The sequence below is a fragment of the Pristis pectinata genome, chromosome 1 (assembly GCF_009764475.1).
Source record: "Pristis pectinata isolate sPriPec2 chromosome 1, sPriPec2.1.pri, whole genome shotgun sequence".
Lineage (NCBI taxonomy): Eukaryota > Metazoa > Chordata > Chondrichthyes > Rhinopristiformes > Pristidae > Pristis > Pristis pectinata.
The window spans coordinates 84,674,463-84,691,911 of NC_067405.1; the positions used below are offsets into that span (position 1 = coordinate 84,674,463).

The 17,449-nt window shown below is 41.9% G+C and overlaps 1 protein-coding gene across 1 annotated transcript in view; it reads right to left on the minus strand.

The window, feature by feature from the left end:
* zfyve1 (zinc finger, FYVE domain containing 1) overlaps nucleotides 1-17,449 on the minus strand; it is a 42,020-nt gene that overhangs the window by 514 nt on the left and 24,057 nt on the right. The window contains exons 6-10 of the mRNA XM_052041673.1: nucleotides 16,743-16,840; nucleotides 16,415-16,532; nucleotides 11,707-11,877; nucleotides 6,809-6,989; nucleotides 2,003-2,110 (exon numbers count right to left, since the gene is read on the minus strand). Of these exons, the coding sequence (XP_051897633.1) occupies nucleotides 2,003-2,110; nucleotides 6,809-6,989; nucleotides 11,707-11,877; nucleotides 16,415-16,532; nucleotides 16,743-16,840 (676 nt within the window). The remainder of the gene's footprint in view (nucleotides 1-2,002; nucleotides 2,111-6,808; nucleotides 6,990-11,706; nucleotides 11,878-16,414; nucleotides 16,533-16,742; nucleotides 16,841-17,449) is intronic.

A 17,449-nucleotide genomic window follows, 5' to 3' on the forward strand; every position in this document is an offset into this window, starting at 1 on the left:
AGATTTAAAAGGAACCTGAGGGGCAAGTTTTCCCACACAGAGGAACGAGCTGCCAGAGGAAGCTGTGGAAGCAGGTACAACATTTAAAAGACATTTGGACAGATTAGGAAAAGATAGGAAAGGTTTAGAGGGATATGGGCCAAACGCACACAAAAGGGACCAGATCAGATAGACACTTAGTCGTCAAGGATGAGCTGTGCCGAAGGGCCTGCTTCCATGCAGTGTAACTAACTGGACACATCAGCCGTAAAACATGTATTCACTGTCTCTCTTGTTAGCAAACAACAGGTCCACCACAGAGAGAAATTCTTGGTTATCCACACACCACTGGTCCCAAGCTTGGGACAACAGGTGGGCTCCAACATTTACGGGAATGACCATCACATTGAATTGCCTGATATTTACAAACTCCCAGCAATAATCCAGTACATGACCAATTAGATTTCAAACTCTTTGGTTGATAGGGAATTTCCCAGGTCACCATTGAGAAAGTATGTACCAGGAGTGTTAAGTGTTTCACACTTGCTTATCTGAAACTAATACCCCGAGCACAACTCCATCACTGCCCCTCCTGTCTCCCACAAATTGCTCAATATTTCTAGAAAATGTCACATCTCGTTTCACCTGTAACTTGCCTACAGATCAAAGTTGGCAGCCACTGATCTCTGGTTCATCTGCCCTAATGTGGTGTGTTACTTAAACAGATTAAGTGATTAGCTATTCGTTTGGTTATCCATCAAATTACAGGGATTATAAAATAAAAGATAGCACGAATTAGAAGGCATTTGGTGCTCAAATACATTATACCCAATGGCTATCCAATTTGTGTAGATGCAAGTGAATACCATCCTAGAATAGATTTCTAAGGAGAAAATAAAACTGATTTAGAACCAATTCTATAGTTTAAATCTGAACATTTCAACATAAACTTTAATATGGATTATAAATCCCACAATTCAGAAGCACATGCCAAAGAGTGTCGACTTGTTGGAAAGGTTGGATTTTGTCTTGTAAGGTAGGAAGCGATGCAAAGAATGCCAGAATGTGGGGCCCACAAACTTATACGCTGGAAGGGAACGAGGATGCTCAAGAAACCAGAGTCATTGGAACGGACTGTTCTTGTGGGCATAAAGGGAAGGCAGCTGGATATGGAGGGGTCCGATCCTGAGGGGGGTTAACATGAGAATTTTAAATTTTAGGCTCTCGAGAGCCTGCATCCGTGTGAGTGAGGGCAGATGGGTTAGGGTTATAGGCAATGTTTAGGATGATCTGAACTTCAGGTGGGGAGATAGCCAGCGGCACAATGAACATGGTAACAATTGTACCAAGGGTAGCAGGGTCTGTTCTTCGGTCTATATCCCGCAAAGCTACTAGACATTCTACTTATTTCTGTACCAAAATTGTCATTATTACATGTGGCAAACATTGACTGTTGGAGGAAAACAGAAAGTGCTGGAGATGCTCAGCAGGCCAGACAGGATCTGTGAAGAGAGAAACAGAGTCAATGTTACAGGTTGATGAACTTTAAATCCGAAATGTTGACTCTGTTTCTCTCTCACAGATGCTGTCTGACCTGCTGAGCAGTCCCAACATCCTGCTTTTTGTTTATTTCAGATGCCCAACATTTGCAGTTGCTTGCTTTTCAGGTTGTGTACGTGTTGGAGGTGTTCAGATGGGAAGGTTCAGTACAAGGGTGCTGCAAAGGTGTTTAGCAGCTTAACTAAAAGTGCTTGGGGAAGGTAATGACCACCTCAACTCCTAATAAAAAGCAGATGAATGAGCTAACAATGCCAATATCCACAGGACTGCATATCCATTTCAGGGGCACGTCCTACATTAATAAACGCAATATGGATTGTGTGACTGTCTTTAAAAGTTTGTTAATGAGTCCACTCCAGACAAATGAGATTTTCAAAACATAGAATTTAAAGCCGTAATGAAATCTACTTTTGGATTCTACAACGGTACAACAAAATATTTGCCCATTTTATAAAACTCTTACCTAATGGAAAATCTATTGCTGTAGCCACAGCTCCAAAGGTGTTCTGCACAGCTTCCCCAACTTTCCGTGCTATTATTGTACCACGTTCATCATCATCATCTGCAGCTTCTTCAAAGAAAATCAAGCAGTTTAATAATGTAATAGAAACATGCTGTTTCAACTGTGTTATACAATGCAGGCCTTAATCCAAGTAAAACAGTGAGCTGTGGTGGCCTAAAGGTTAGTAATGATTTAAGCTGTGGCTCTGTAATAAGTGCAGAGTTTTGGGACAGTGTTCAGATCAATTTAAATACTTCAGCCATTTCATTTTTCAGAACTTGGTGCCTGAGAGAAAGATTCAGAAAATACAGCTTTGAGATTAGATTCACCACTGCAATATCCAGGTTAAAAATGTACAGTTTAAGGCTTAAAAATTGAAGACTTAAAAAATATACAATGTAAACCACAGTTGCAATCTCGCAATGTTTTCTGGGATCAGGAGGAGAAATTGAGTAGGCTACGTCTATACTTATGGAATTTAGATTTGGGTTGGCTTGGGGTCAGAATATCCTAGAGTCTAGAATTAGCAGGTTGATAATTTTAGATTGGAGTGAGAGAAGAATTTCATAATTCAGTAAACTGCAAACCTTAGGAACTCTGTCTCAGGGCTACACGTGCACAGATTGAATACATTCAAGGCTGCCACCGATAGGTTTTTAGAATCTAAGGGAATCAAAGGACACGTGGTTGCTGCCAGAGGGGTTAAGATCAGCCATTATTTCCCCAATTAATGGAGCAGTTTCCAAACACTACTGTTTATGTTCAAATTACCACAAGGGTTTCTGGAGTTTTCACACAGTGTCCTATTTACTGACGATCAGACTCTGCTAAACTATCTTTCTTTGTAACCATCCCTCCAGAAACAATTTGGAAATACCAATAAATTAGATTTCACAAAATCTTGCCCATTCTCTCCAACAGTAATAATCCACTTCTTCAAATTCTCACCCCCCACCCCCATTTCAGAGTTACCCTAAGATATATATGTAAAGGATATGTCAATCAACCTTTCCTCATAAGACATGTTCTCTAATCCAGGCAGCATCCTGGTAAATCTCCTCTGCACCTTCTCTAAAGCTTCCACATCCTTCCTATAATGTGGTGATCAGAACTGAACATAATATTCCAAGTGTGGTCTAACCAGAGTTTTGTAGAGCTGCAACATTACCTCAAAGCTCTTGAACTCAATCCCCCAACTAATGAAGGCCAGCACACCACATGCCTTCTTAACCACTCAATCAACTTGCATAGCAACTTTGAGGGATCTATGGACTTGAACCCCAAGATCTCTCTGTTCTTCCACACTGCTAAGAATCCTGCCATTAACCTTGTACTCTGCCTTGAACTTTGTTCTTCCACAGTGTATCACTTCACATTTTTCCGGACTGAGCTCCATCTGCCACTTCTCTGCCCAACTCTGCATCCTATCTATGTCCCGTTGTAACCTATGACAACTTTCTACACTATCCACAACACCTCCAACCTTTGTGTCATCTGCAAACTAACTTACCCATCCCTCCACTTCCTCATCCAAGTCATTTATAAAAATTACAAAGAGCAGGGATTCCAGAACAGATCCCTGTGGAACACCACTAGTCACTGACCTCCAGGCAGAATACTCTACCCTCTGCCTTGTGGGCAAGCCAATTCTGAATCCATGCAGCCAAGTTTCCATGCATCTATGCCTCGTGATTTTCTGGATGAGCCTACCACAGGGAACCTTGTCAAACACCTTACTGAAGTCCATATACATCACATCCACCGCTCTACCTTCATCAATTTGTTTTGTCACCTCCTCGAAAATCTCAATTAGGCTTGTGATGCATGATCTGACCCTCACAAGGCCATGCTCACTATCCCTAATAAGACTATGCTTCTCCAAATGCTTGTAAATCCCGTCTCTAAGAATCCTCTCCAATGGCTTGCCCACCACTGACGTAAGACTCACTGGTCTATAATTCCCAGGATTATCCCTATTATCTTTCTTGAATACCATCCTCTAATCCTCTGGTACCACTCCTGTGGCCAGGGAGGATGCAAATGTCATCATCAATGCCCCAGCAATCTCTTCCCTCGCCTCTCATGGTAACCTGGGGTATATCCCGTCTGGCCCCAGGAACTCATCTATCCTAATGTTTTTCAGAAGCTCCAACGCTACCACTTTCTTAACCACAACATGCTCCAGCACATTAGCCTGTTCTACACTGACCTCACATTCATCAAAATCCCTCTCCCTAGTGAAAATTGAAGTGAAGTATTCATTAAGGACCTCCCCTACCTCCGGGCACATATTTCCCCCTTTATCCCTGAGTGGTCCTATCCTCACTCTAGTCATCCTCCTGTTCTTCATGTACCTGTAGAATGCCTTGGGTTTTCCTTAATTCTACTCGCCTAGGCCTCATGTCCCCTCTAGCTCTCCTAAGTCCCTTCTTAAGCTCCTTCCTGGCTACCTTATAATTCTCAAGAGCCCTGCCTGATTTTTGCTTCCTACACCTTAAGTATGCTTCCTTCTTCCTCTTGACTTAACCTTGTTGCATTTCACCAAACGCGCTACCACACACTTACCTGGATTAAATCCCATTTGCTACTTATTCTGTTTGTAACCAGACTATTTATATCTAAAGCTTTCCTTCCCACGGTCAAACATACAGCCAATCTTTATATTAGGTGCAACAATTTTTTTTAAAACATCCTCCCTCACATTTAGTCCGGATCACTGACATATATTACAGAAAGCAATAGGTCAGTACCACTGGTAACAGCTTCCAGTCACAAAAACACCCATCACCCTTTGCTTCCTTCCACTGAACCAGTTTTGCATCCAATTTGCCACTCTCCCTTGGATCCCACGGGCTTTTAGTTTTTGACAAAGCTGCCATGTTAGACTTTGTTAAAATTCTTGCTAAAACCTACATCCTCATTGATTCTCCATGTCACCTTAAAAAAATGTTGTTGTTAATGAGACAGAACTTTCTCCTAGCAAACCCATGCCGACTGGTGCCGTCTAACCTGTCCCTTTCAAGGTCAAGGATTATGAGTCCCTTAGAATGACATCCAGTAACTGACCCAACACTGGCCGGTAATTACATGGTTATATACTCTCCTCCCTTTCTAAACAACAGTACAGCGTCAGCAATCTTCCAATCCTCTGGCACCACTCCTGCAGCCAAAGAGGATTGAAATTGTAGTCACAGCCTTGGCAGTTTCTCTCCTTGATTCTTTTAATAGCCTGGGATTTATCAATTCTTCCACAATAGTTTATTCCTTAATATTTCCTCTTTCACATGTTTATCCCATCCAATATCTCCCACAGTCACCCTAACGACAACACTGTCCCCCTAACGACAACACTGTCCATAAGAGGGATTTGATGCAGTCACGAACAAATTCACCAACCTTCCTAGAGCCTCCACCTCCACACGAGATATGTTATGGTCTTCCTTCAGTGTTGTTCTTCACCTACCTAGTAAATCCAGAGATGGTTTCTTTGATTTTACTTGCCAATCTTTTTCCTCTGCCTTTTATTGCTTTTGTGATTTCACTCTCAACACTTTCTATATTCCTTCAGGCTTCCTACTGCATTGAATTCTTGGTGTCTGACATAAACTTGCCTATTTGGTTTTATTCTGCACATCACCCATGGGGCTCTAGATTTGGCAGTTCCATCCTGTTTACTCTGAACCCCTTGAATCTCCTTAAACACCTTCCAAAGCTCAGGGTCTGGCTTAACTTCAAATAGCTGTTTGTTTCTAGTCTCATTATGTGAAACTTACCCAATTTAGAACCTTTTTTTTCAATAATTATGCCAAATCTAACTGATTATGATTAGCTTCAAGAAAGATCTCCCATTGATACTCCTCCGACCTGCCCTGGTCCCTTCCCCAAAACTAAATCCAGTGCAATTGCCCTTGTTCAACCCACATTGCTTCATTAATGATCCTTACAAGATGACATCCCATCTCAGAACTGAGATCGCTACTTTAACCATCAATACCACCACCCCTCCTCCATCTCATCCTGTAATCAGGAATGCCAAGCCGCTGAGCCTACCAGCTAGTTAAATCATGTTTCCACAGTAACTAAAACCTCATACTTCCATATGTCCACGTGCCCTCAATTCACCTGCCTTATTCACTATACTACTTGCATTTCGTTATATACCACTAAGCACAGACTTATTTTTCATTTATTTTCTAACTTATGTTTCGAACTCCCTCATCGATTTTCTGCCTTCCATTTCTAGTTATGCCTTTCTCCATTATGAATTTTGCTTGCACTACCAAGTTAGTTTAAACCCTTCCCATAGCTTCAACAAACCTGCCCTGAAGGAGCTTGCCTTATAAAGGAAAGCATCCCCAATGCCTTTTTAACCATCTCACTGACTTTTCTGTAATGCTGAAATATCAGTGCACATGTACTCCAAGGCTCAATTCTCCACACTGCTCAATATCCTCCCACTGAGTTGCCACCAACCTGGCCTGTATTGGTCCTACCATCCCAGAATCATTTCAAATCTAAAGCCTTCCCTTCTGTACCATTCTTCCAAACAGGTCTTCATCTCATTCTGTCCTATGGTGCAAGCTTTGTATCATTCAGTGGTTTTTCTACCATTGGATCTATAAGTCTTAAGCAACGCACTGCTCCCTACACCCAACATAATCACTTATAAAAGGTGCAAGGGGGTAATGGCCCCATCACTGACCCTTGGGGAACACCAGTACAAGGGGAACAGAGAGCACAACATCATTCATTTTGATTACTGATTACCTGTTCCGACTATTGCTCTTTCGTAACACTCATCACACACCCGGACAGGGACTGATCCCCAACCGCGCTCCGGAACCGGCTTGGATTTCGATGAGCAACCATCACAAAAGCCTTCGCCACAGGCTCTACAGTGGTGTTTTGCTTCCTGGTCTTCAAAAGGTTTATTGCACTTATGACAGTTCTGTGGAATGCACATAGCACACATTACAACTCTGTGCACTCCCGAGAAGGTTCAAATCCATCAAATGCATGTCACAACTTATTTACAGATAGTTGTGCAGAATGGGGCGGCACGGTAGTGTAGAGGTTAGCGCAATGCTATTACAGCGCCAGCGATCAGGGTTCGATTCCTGTCGCTGTCTGTAAGGAGTTTGTACATTCTCCCGTGTCTGCGTGGGTTTCCTCCGGGTGCTCCGGTTTTCTCCCACATTGCAAAGACGTACGGGTAGGTTAATTTGGGTTTAAAGTGGGCGGCGCGGACTCACTGGGCTGGAAGGGCCTGTTACCACGCTGTAAATAAAAATATAAAAAAAATGTTTTAAGAAATTTAAAACTTAGTATATATGTTTATAGTTAATAATCAATATGCAAAATATTGATTGAAAGTCAACACCAACAAATATTGATGATAACTAAGCTGTGTTAGAAACAAGTCACCTTTGATCCTGAAGAGGAAAGATTCTACACCAACCTGGAGGATAGATCTTAGCCTACCAACAGGGACAATGATGCACCTGACATAAAGTTAGAATCGATCACTCTTTGTCTCACACAGCGTTAGTTGCATTTCTTCTGTTAGCAACCTCAACTCCAAACCTGTAGTGTTTAATTATTTCCAGAGACAAGCACAAATATCTTGGCTGATGTTTCAATCAAGTACTGAGGAAGTGCTGCATTGCCAGAGATGCCATCTTTTAGATGAGGCATTAACAGAGGTTGCAACTGCTCTCTGGGGATGTAAAAGATCCAGGGCTCTACTTTGAAAACAGGAGGAAAGTTGCTCAAAATTTAAATCTCCCAATCAGCATTTGGAAAGGAAGATCATCTGGGATTTATCACTTTGCTGCCCAGGGAGTTTGCTGTGTGCTTGTTTCCTTCATTAAAGTTTCTACACTTCAAAAGTGCAATGGCTGCAAAGTGTTTTGTGCAATGCTGAAAGGGTTGCAGACAGCACTATGTAAATGCTCACAGAAACTGCACTCTTGACTACTGACAGCAGATTAGAAGGTCCAAGGATAAAGAATAAGAAATCAGGAAGGAGCAGCCCTGGATCTTGATCCAGAGGATGTTAACACTGTGGTATGAGAGTAGACCAAAGACCCATATATGACCTGGAGACAAGTTCACGACCCACCCTGCCAGCTGGGGAGTTTAAATTGAGCTGGTCAGAAATATACAGCATGGAATGAATCCCTTCCCACACACAGAGCAGCTGAATAGCCTCTCCCCAGTATGAATGTGTTGGTATTTTCTGAAGCTGGCATGACTGAACAAATCCCTTCCCACATTAAGAGCAAGTGAACAACCTCTGCTGAGTGTGAATTTACTTGTGTATCAGTGGTTCTGATGACCAGGCAAATCCCTTCAAACATTCAAAACAGGTGAACGGCTTCTCCTCATCTAGGATACATTCATGGGTGGGCATTGTTGGGAGCATTTATTCTCCATCCCTTGAACCAAGTGGCTCACTAAGCCAGGGGGTGGTTAAGAGTACTGTATAACTGTGGGTCTGGAGCTGCAGGTAGGTGGCTGATGGCTGATTTCCTACCTGGCATTGTGAACCACTGCCATATTAACAAGAAACTGGTAGCTTCACGGCATTTATTATGAATTATTTAGGACAGCACAGTGGTGCAATGGGTAGAGCTGCTGCCTCATCAGAAACTCGGGTTCAATCCTGACTTTGTGTGCTGTCTGTGTGGAGTTTGCATATTCTCCCTGTGACTGCATGAGTTTCCTCCCACATCCCAAAGACGTGCTGGTTGGTAGGTTAATTGGTCACTGTAAACTGCCCCTAGTGTGTAGGTGAATGGTAGAATGTGGGGAGAATTTAAAAAAAGGGATTCATGTAGGTTGTGTGTAAATGGGTGGTTGATGGTCAGCGGGAACTAACAGACTGAAGAGGCAATGAAACAACAGAGTTCACACATCAGTACTCCTCCCATGCAAGTGCCTGATTTTGAGATGGAGACCAGCTTTGACTGTCTGAAGTGCAGCCAGGCCAACAGGTACCAGCTACTACAGCTTTACCATCTGTTTTAAAAGTGAACAGTACTTCAAAATCCAACAATCATTTGGTCACTTTTTTTAAACCTTAGTTTAAGAAATGAATTCCTAAATTCAGGAGGCAGCAAGTGCAGAATTTTTTTCTTATAACTTAACTTCAAATTTCATCAACAGCATCTTCACCATTTTAGTGCCATTACTTTTCCTCATGCTGTTTTCTTGTTTGAGCTCTGGCTCCCGATTTTTTTTTAAACTAATTTCCTTGGATTATCACGTATAATATCCTTTACCCCTACTGTGAAGACTGACCCACTTAATTGGTTTCAATTCAAGACTCTGCTTTCTGACAAACATACAACACTGCAGCACAGGAACAGGCCCGTCGGCTCATGATGTTGTGCCAAAGCTAATTACACTAATCCCTTCTGCCTGCACATGGTTCATATCCCTCCATTCTCTGCATATTCATGTACCTATCTAAGAGTCTCCTAAACACCTCTATCATGTCTGCTTCCACCACCACCCCTGGCAGCGCGTTCCAGGCACCCACTACTCTCTGTGTAAAAAAAAACCTACCCCGCACATCTTCTTTGAACTTACCCCCCCTCACCTTAAATGCATGCCCTCGAGTATTAGACATTTCAACCCTGGGAATAAGATACTGGCTGTCTACTCTATCTGTGCCTCTCATAATCTTATAAACTTTCATCAGGTCTCCCCTCAGCCTCTGCTGCTCCATAGAAAACAACCCTAGTTTGTCCAACCTCTCCTTTTAGCTTATGCCCTCTAATCCAGGCAGCATTCTGATAAACTTCTTCTGCACCCTCTCCAAATCCTCCACATCCTTCCTATAATGGGGTGACCAGAAATGAATGCAATACTCCAGATGCGGCCTAACCAGAATTTTATAAAGCTGCTCTTGAACTCAATGCCTTGACTAATAAAGGCAAACATGCCATATGCCTTTACCACCCTAACAACTTGTGCAGCCACTTTCAGGGAGCTATGGACTTGGACCCCGAGATCCATCTGAACAGCAACACTGTTAAGGGTCTTTCCCTTTATATTTTATCTCCCAAAGTGCAATACCTCACACTTGCCTGGATTAAACTCCATCAGCCTCTTCTCTGCCCATATCTATTTCTGCTGTATCCTTTGGCAATCTTCTGCATTATCCACAACACCACCAATCTTAGTGTCATCTGTAAACTTATTAACCCACCCGTCCACATTTTCATCTTAGTCATTTATAGATATCACAAACAGCAGAGGTCCCAGTACATGAACCCTGTGGAACACCACTAGTCACGGACCTCCAGCCAGAATAAGACCCATCGACCACTACCCTGTCTTTTATGGGCAAGCCAGTTCTGGATCCAAACGGCCTAGTCACCGTGGATCCCATGCTTCTGGATGACAAGGTTGTGTTCCTCTCAAACTGCATACAAAATTGTAAGATTTTGTGATCATTTCTCCCCAAGAGGAACACTGAGATTAACCTGGTCTCATTTCACAAGATCTAACATTACCTGTCCCCAGATCGGTTTTCTGGTGTGTTGTGCCACAAAACTGCCCCAAATGACTCTGGGAACGTCCTCCAAACTACTTGGGTAAATCTGATTACCAGCGTGTATGAGAAAATTTAAATTTTGCATAATTATTGCACTACCTTTGCTGATGTTGTTCCTACTGATTAGTCCCCTCCCCTTGTTGCTGAAGGAAACATGTCAACCATTCCCATTGGTGTTCTTGTCCCTTGTAATCTCTTATTTCACCCCTTTTAATTCTACATCCTGCTCTGATGGATCAAGATCATTCCTTGCCCTTCTAAATTACCCAGGCTACTCCTGCTTTTTCAGTGTTGGTTTGTCCTTTCTAAACATCAAATGCCCTGGAATAGTTCATTCCCAAAAGTAGCTACTGAGCCTCCTAACAGCCATCTCTAATAACTATTGGCTCAAACCCATCATCTTCATTTGCCACATCCATTCATTTATTTTGTTACTAATGCTTCATGCGTCAATGGCCACACTCTTTGTGCCTTTAATTTTAACAATGCTTCCTTGAATTGCCTTTATTTCCTTGTGTACTATTACCGTCAAACTCTGGCATTGCTTGTCACATTCAACTTTGCCAACGATCCTGCATTTCTCCATTAAATTTAAAATTCTGCCCTCACATGAACCTTGCTTCTCCACCCATCAGTTATTGGCTTGAAGCTCTGTGCAGTCCCTATTACTTGATTCCCTCAATAAAGGAACCAGTATCCCATGAATCTAAACCCACATCTCCCACACCACAGCCACACAGTTAACCACCCTGAACCATTACACCCAACGTCAATTTGCATATGGCTCAAGTAACAATCAAGATTATCACCGTGAGGTTCTGCACTTCAATTCCGATCCTGGTTTTGAGATCTCAACACCAAATGAACTGCAATCACTCATCATTCTTTCAACTGCATGTCTCATATGAAGCATAGCTTCAAGGAAATGCCAACCAGAGCCAAGATAAGTCTGTTAGAGAGTGTGAAAGAGAGGAAGTCAGCCTCTGCTGGGTTTTCACGGTCAGTGAGATTGCACTGTTGGTAGAAGGGTAATCTGCCCATGTGTCAGCAATCTTGCATAGAAAAGAACAGGAAATGAAAAGCCACAGTTTTTTAGACTTACGATAATCTGAGAGTTGGGCCTCCAGTAGGAGGGTGCGATCTGATCCGTCAGCCAAGCTGTCACCGCCTTTGTTGGTTTGGCACCAAATTCTGAAACTGATTGTGCCATGAAATTCACTCCATCCAGCAATCGACGGGCAGCATTGTTGTTGTCCTTTAGAAATCCATCAGTCTGAAAAATAAGTGCCATTTCATTGGTACAGTGTTATGATAATAATGGATTATACAGGGAGGAAAAAAATTAAAACAAGCTGTCAGTAGGTAAAAAAAAAAGTACTAGGAAAAGGCTAAGAGCTGGCAAACACCCTGGACCTGATTGGCTACATCCTAGTGCCTCTAAAGATATTAACAACATTTAAAAAGGTACCTGGACAGGTATATGGATAGGAAAGGTTTAGAGGGATATGGGCCAAATGGGACTTGCTTAGATGGGAATCTTGGTCGGCATGGACCAGTTGGGCTGAAGGGCCTTTCTGTGCTCTATGACTCTAGAGACTGCAGAGACAATGGATGTGTTGGTTGTAATTTATTAAAATTCCCTTGATTCTGGAGATGACCCAGAGGATTGGAAACCCACAAAAATATTACCACTGTTCATGTCAGAAGGAAGCGAGACAACAGAAAAATATAAATCAGAAAACTGCAGATGCTGGAAGTCTGAAATAAAAACAGAAAATGCTGGACACACTCAGCAGGTCAGGCAGCATCTGTGGAAAGGCAGAGTTAACACTTCAGGTCCAAGACCCTCTAGCAGAACTGGGGAGGGGAAAAAAACATGTTAGTTTTAATTTGCAGAGGGTGGTGGAGGAATGGATAAAACAAGGGGAATATCTCTGACAGGGTGAGGCCAGGGTTGCTGCAGGGATAAGATGTGAAGAAGTCATCTGGTTGACAAGGGAAGTTGGAGAGAACACAAACAAAGCAAGGTACAAGCTGTGGAAGGCAGAGCCAATACGAAGTACCCGGGGTATCACGCTGCACTAGTGGAGTGAGGAAAAAATGAGCCAATATTACAAATGGATGAGCTACAGCAGAACTGGTACATTTTGATATAAACAGAGAAAGCTAGTTTGCGTGAACTGTCCATATTTTATCAAAATGTTTTCTGCAGAACATTTCCATTTTTCATATAACACGTGCAAGGAGTGTTTGGGCCCCTGGGTGGTTGGAAGACAGGAGTTAAAAGGATAGGTGCTGCATTTCCTGTGGTTCTGTGGGGAAGTTCTTTGAGGAGTGGTTGGTGGAAATGGAAGAATGAAACAGGGAATATCTGTTCGGGAGGGGATTCCCTTTGAAGGTAGCAGCAGGTTAGAAGCACCAGCATCTGAGCTTCTGCATGTCCCCTGACTCCCGTCTAATAAGTAGGGGAACCAGATTGATGGGATTGCTCAGAGCTGGCGGAGACTCAAATGGTCACTTCTGATGGGAAGAAATGCTTGGAAATGAACAGATGCAGAGCAACAGCAAGAGTATTTTGCACGTTATCACTCAGTTCCTTACAGTTATGCTGTGGGAGGTCCCACCCATCTAATCAGCCACCTTTTGGCCGTGGTACTTGAAGAGTGATTACTTAACCAACATTTCAGGCTTTTTTTGAACTATACTGTAAACAAGAACCAACATCTTCAGGGAAGGCAGGGAAACAATGGAACTCCTATGTTTTTATTGTCTTTAAGGACAGCACAATGGTGTGATCTAAGAAAGCATTTGTAAAGCAAATACAAGACTATTATTGTAGCTCTTAAAATTAGCCCTGGAACATCAAAATGAGCATAGAAAAATAAAAGGGCAAGAGATAGGTGCCTGAGGTGTAAACTGACAGACATCACAGTTAAGTGACCAGTATAAGACGATTCACAGCTTCCATCTCCCCCACATTGCAGGAAAAGTACAAAATGGTTTCATTTCTAAATGTCATATATTAATTATATTTTCAGAATAATTGATTCTATCGACATTGGGGGTTTTCCTGTAGTACACACTGTCTTGCAAGTTATAGGGGTTGGAGACCAGCTTCCTGGCTTGTGCCCTGAAATGACCTATAAAGTGATAAGAGAAGAAAAGCAGTCCACCTGGCTCTGATTTTGTACTAAGGCAGTGTTTGGAGGGGGAGGGAAATGCCTAATTGGTGCAAACATCCTAAAATACTACAACTGAAGTTGGTAACTAGAGGAGAATTACATGCATAAACCTTTTATCAATACATACTTCGTTTTAATAAATACTACCATAAGAACACAATAACATTATGAACAGAAATGGGCCACTCCACCTTCAGCCTGCTCCACCATTCAGTAAGATCTTGATTGAATCTGTCTCGACCTTAAGACCACTTTTTCCGCACTCCCCCCATATCCCCTGTGAACCTTATAGTTCAATCTCCACCTTAAATATAGTCAATAATAGCTCTGTGGGCTAGGGAATTCCAAAGCTTCACCATCCTCAGAGAGGACATTCCTCCTCTTTGTTGTTTTAAATGGGCGACCTCCTATTATTAAACTATGCCCAAGTTGTAGATACCCCAGTAGGGGAAACATATTCTCAGCATCCACCCTGTTAATATTTCAACAAGATCACCTCCAATTCCTCTGAACAATGAGTATGGGTCCAACCTGTTCATCGTTCCTTCATTTACGAGCTTCTTCATCTTAGGAATTTGCACCATCTCCAATGTGAGTATGTGTTTCCTTAAATACAGAGACCAAAACTGCATGCAGTCTGATCAGGTGTGGTCTCAGTAGTGCCCTGTAAAGCTGCAGCAGGACCTATCTATTTTTATACTCCATTTCCCTGCAACTACTGTTACGGACTCAGTGAAAGTCCCTTTAAGATAGAGAGTGTGTGTATGTGTGTGTGGGGCGTGCTTACGTCAATAGAAGATAAAGGACGTAATGACGTTGTTGAAGAAGGCAGAAGAAGGAGAGAGAGAGAGAGAAGGGAGAGAGACACCAGCCTGCTTGTTTTCTCTATCGATGGATGAGAAACAATAACTGTGTTTGCCACTGAAATCCATGTATGGAAGTTGGAAGTAATCCGGTGGAGTTCACTTTGTTGCTGACCTGTAGAAGGAAACAGGTATTTGTGTGTGGACGACCACGGTTCGGATGCTTTTCGGGGTGAGGAAGTCACTACCGAGTAAACACTGAAGTGTCGTTTGGGTTCCATCGTGGAACATTTGGATTTCGTATGTACTCTCTCTCTATGTTTTTCTACATCTACATCTTATCTTCAGACAACGGTGGTTGTTGAAGAAGCCCTTGCTCATGTTTCACCTTATGGCTTGCGGAACTGAACTTTAAGAACCATTCAGGAACTGGGAGTTTTGGACTTTGTCACACACACACACGACGAGTTTAGTTTTGGGGTTAACGTTCGAGGTTTAACATTCTTGAATTCTAACATACTAACATTTTTACTTTTATTTTACATATTATCATAAGTAGTGATTAATAAAATAGTTTTTAACACTGAATCATGCTCAGTGTGTTTCTTTTGTTGCTGGTTTGTGACACTACAGCCAACAATACATTAATCTCCTAATGACTTGATTTATCTGCATGCTAACTTTTTCTGTTCTGTGGATTGGAACACCCAAATCTATCTGCTCCACAACATTTTGTAATCTCAACTATGTTTAAATAACCCTAATGTTTTTTGTTCCTCTTTCCAAGGGTTGGGGAACATTTTTCTACATTATACTCCATCTGCCAACTTCTTGTTCACTCACATAACCTGCTCACACTCTTATCTTCCTATTATCAAAAAATCTGGCTACAGTGCACACGGTCCCACCATCCATGTCATCGATATGGTTTATTAAAGGCTGACGCCCAGCACTGATTGAAGGGTCTCAACCCAAGACGTCAACTGTTTATTTCCCTCCATAGATGCTGCCTGACCTGCCAATATATTACCATCTTACAATCTTTACTGGTGCAGCAACCTTTTATTCGGCACCTTATCAAATCCCTTTCAGAAATCCAAATATGCTACATTTACTGATTCTCCTGTATCCACTGTTTGGTGTACCTTCAAAGTCAATTTTTTTCAAATGCAATTTCCCTTTAAATTGGTAAAAGTTTACCAATAGTTTATTATTGTCACATGCACCAAGGTACAGTGAAAAACTTCTGTTTGTGTGCCATCCATACAGATCATTTCAAAACATCAGTACATTGAGGTAGTACAAGGGAAAGCAATAACAGAATACAGAATAAAGTTACAGAGAAAGTTCAGTGCAGGCAGACAACAAGGTTCAAGGCCATGATGAGGTAGATAGTGAGATCAAGAGTCTACTTAATAGAACCACATTGAGTTTGCTTGATTATCTTATGATCTTTTTTAAAATTTCTTTTATAACTTCCTTAGTAAGAGATTCCAGCATTTGCACAATGACCTGATAGGTTAATGAGCCTACAGGTTCCTGCTATAAAAAAAAGAAAATGCTGGAAACAGCACGTCAGCAGCATCTGCGCGAAAAGAAACAAGTTAATGTTACAGGTTGAAAACCCTTCCAAACTGGGAAAGAAAAATAAGTTAATTTTGCAGAGAGAGAGGAGGAGGAATGGATTGAACCCAGATCATGGAGATACAAGACAGTAATTCCCCTAGCTGCACCACTGTGCACATTTTGGAGCACAAGTCAAGTAGTTCAGTACAAAAAGTAACCATGCACTTGCATGAGGAGAGATTTAATTAGCTGTACTCACTCCAGTCCAAACGTGTTCAATTTCTGTTCTTACTACAGTGTCCACTGGATCCTGGTTGCCAAACCAATACTGCCGACTCCGATAAATGATCCCACAGTTTGAGCACTCAATCACATACCTGCAAGAGGCATAAACTTAATAACCAATTCAATATATTCACATTTTAAAAAACTGTTAAACTGGAATGCTCTGTATGATAAGATGATATACTGTCAACTTATTTTCAATAATATTTGGTTGGTGGTTTTGAACTACACTGCTGCTCTAGTGGGGCTCAACAGGATGGCTGTGATCTTGGTGTTAAGTTATTAAGGTACAGAAGACTTACCCTGACCAGGCATATATGGCGAGGCCCAACCAAGGAGAGTCTGTCGAAGCAGATGTTTTAGGCACCACAATTACTTCTTTTCCACGCTCATAACAAGCCTGTAATAAAACCATCATTTAATTGTGCTTTCAAACAATCCTTACCTCCCACAAAGCATTTTACACCTATTCATCAGCAATAATGGTTACTGAAAAAGAGAGTCCTTCTCTGCTGCCAACTGGCTCAATGACAAAATGCTATTTTGCACTGAGTTAGCTGACGTCAGCCTAGACAGCAAGGATGCCATAAAAGGCTTCTGGATTGGGGATGTCAATTCACATCAAAGCTTATAAAATCACCATCACGTGATATTTTCTGGAAGGTGTCAGCTTGTGGAAGGCTGCTGAAATTCAAATAAGGTTTAGGCTTTCATGACCTGTTGGAACAAGATTATAAGGTAGTTCAACCCCTTGGAAACACATCTTCAAGAGGAAAAATGTTCCATTTATTCTATAAAATGATGTGGCACAAGCAGCTGAAAATTTGAACAGTATGAATTTAAAAAATATCCAAAAAAGCCAATGCAAATTTTGCAGATATAAAATGAAGATTCCAAGCCCACCTTCAATATTATGCCACTGTTGTTGGCAAAATCACGGATGGTGATATGGCGACGTACAGGAGTGAGGTAGGTCAGTTGGTTGAGTGGTGCTGTAACAACAACCTTG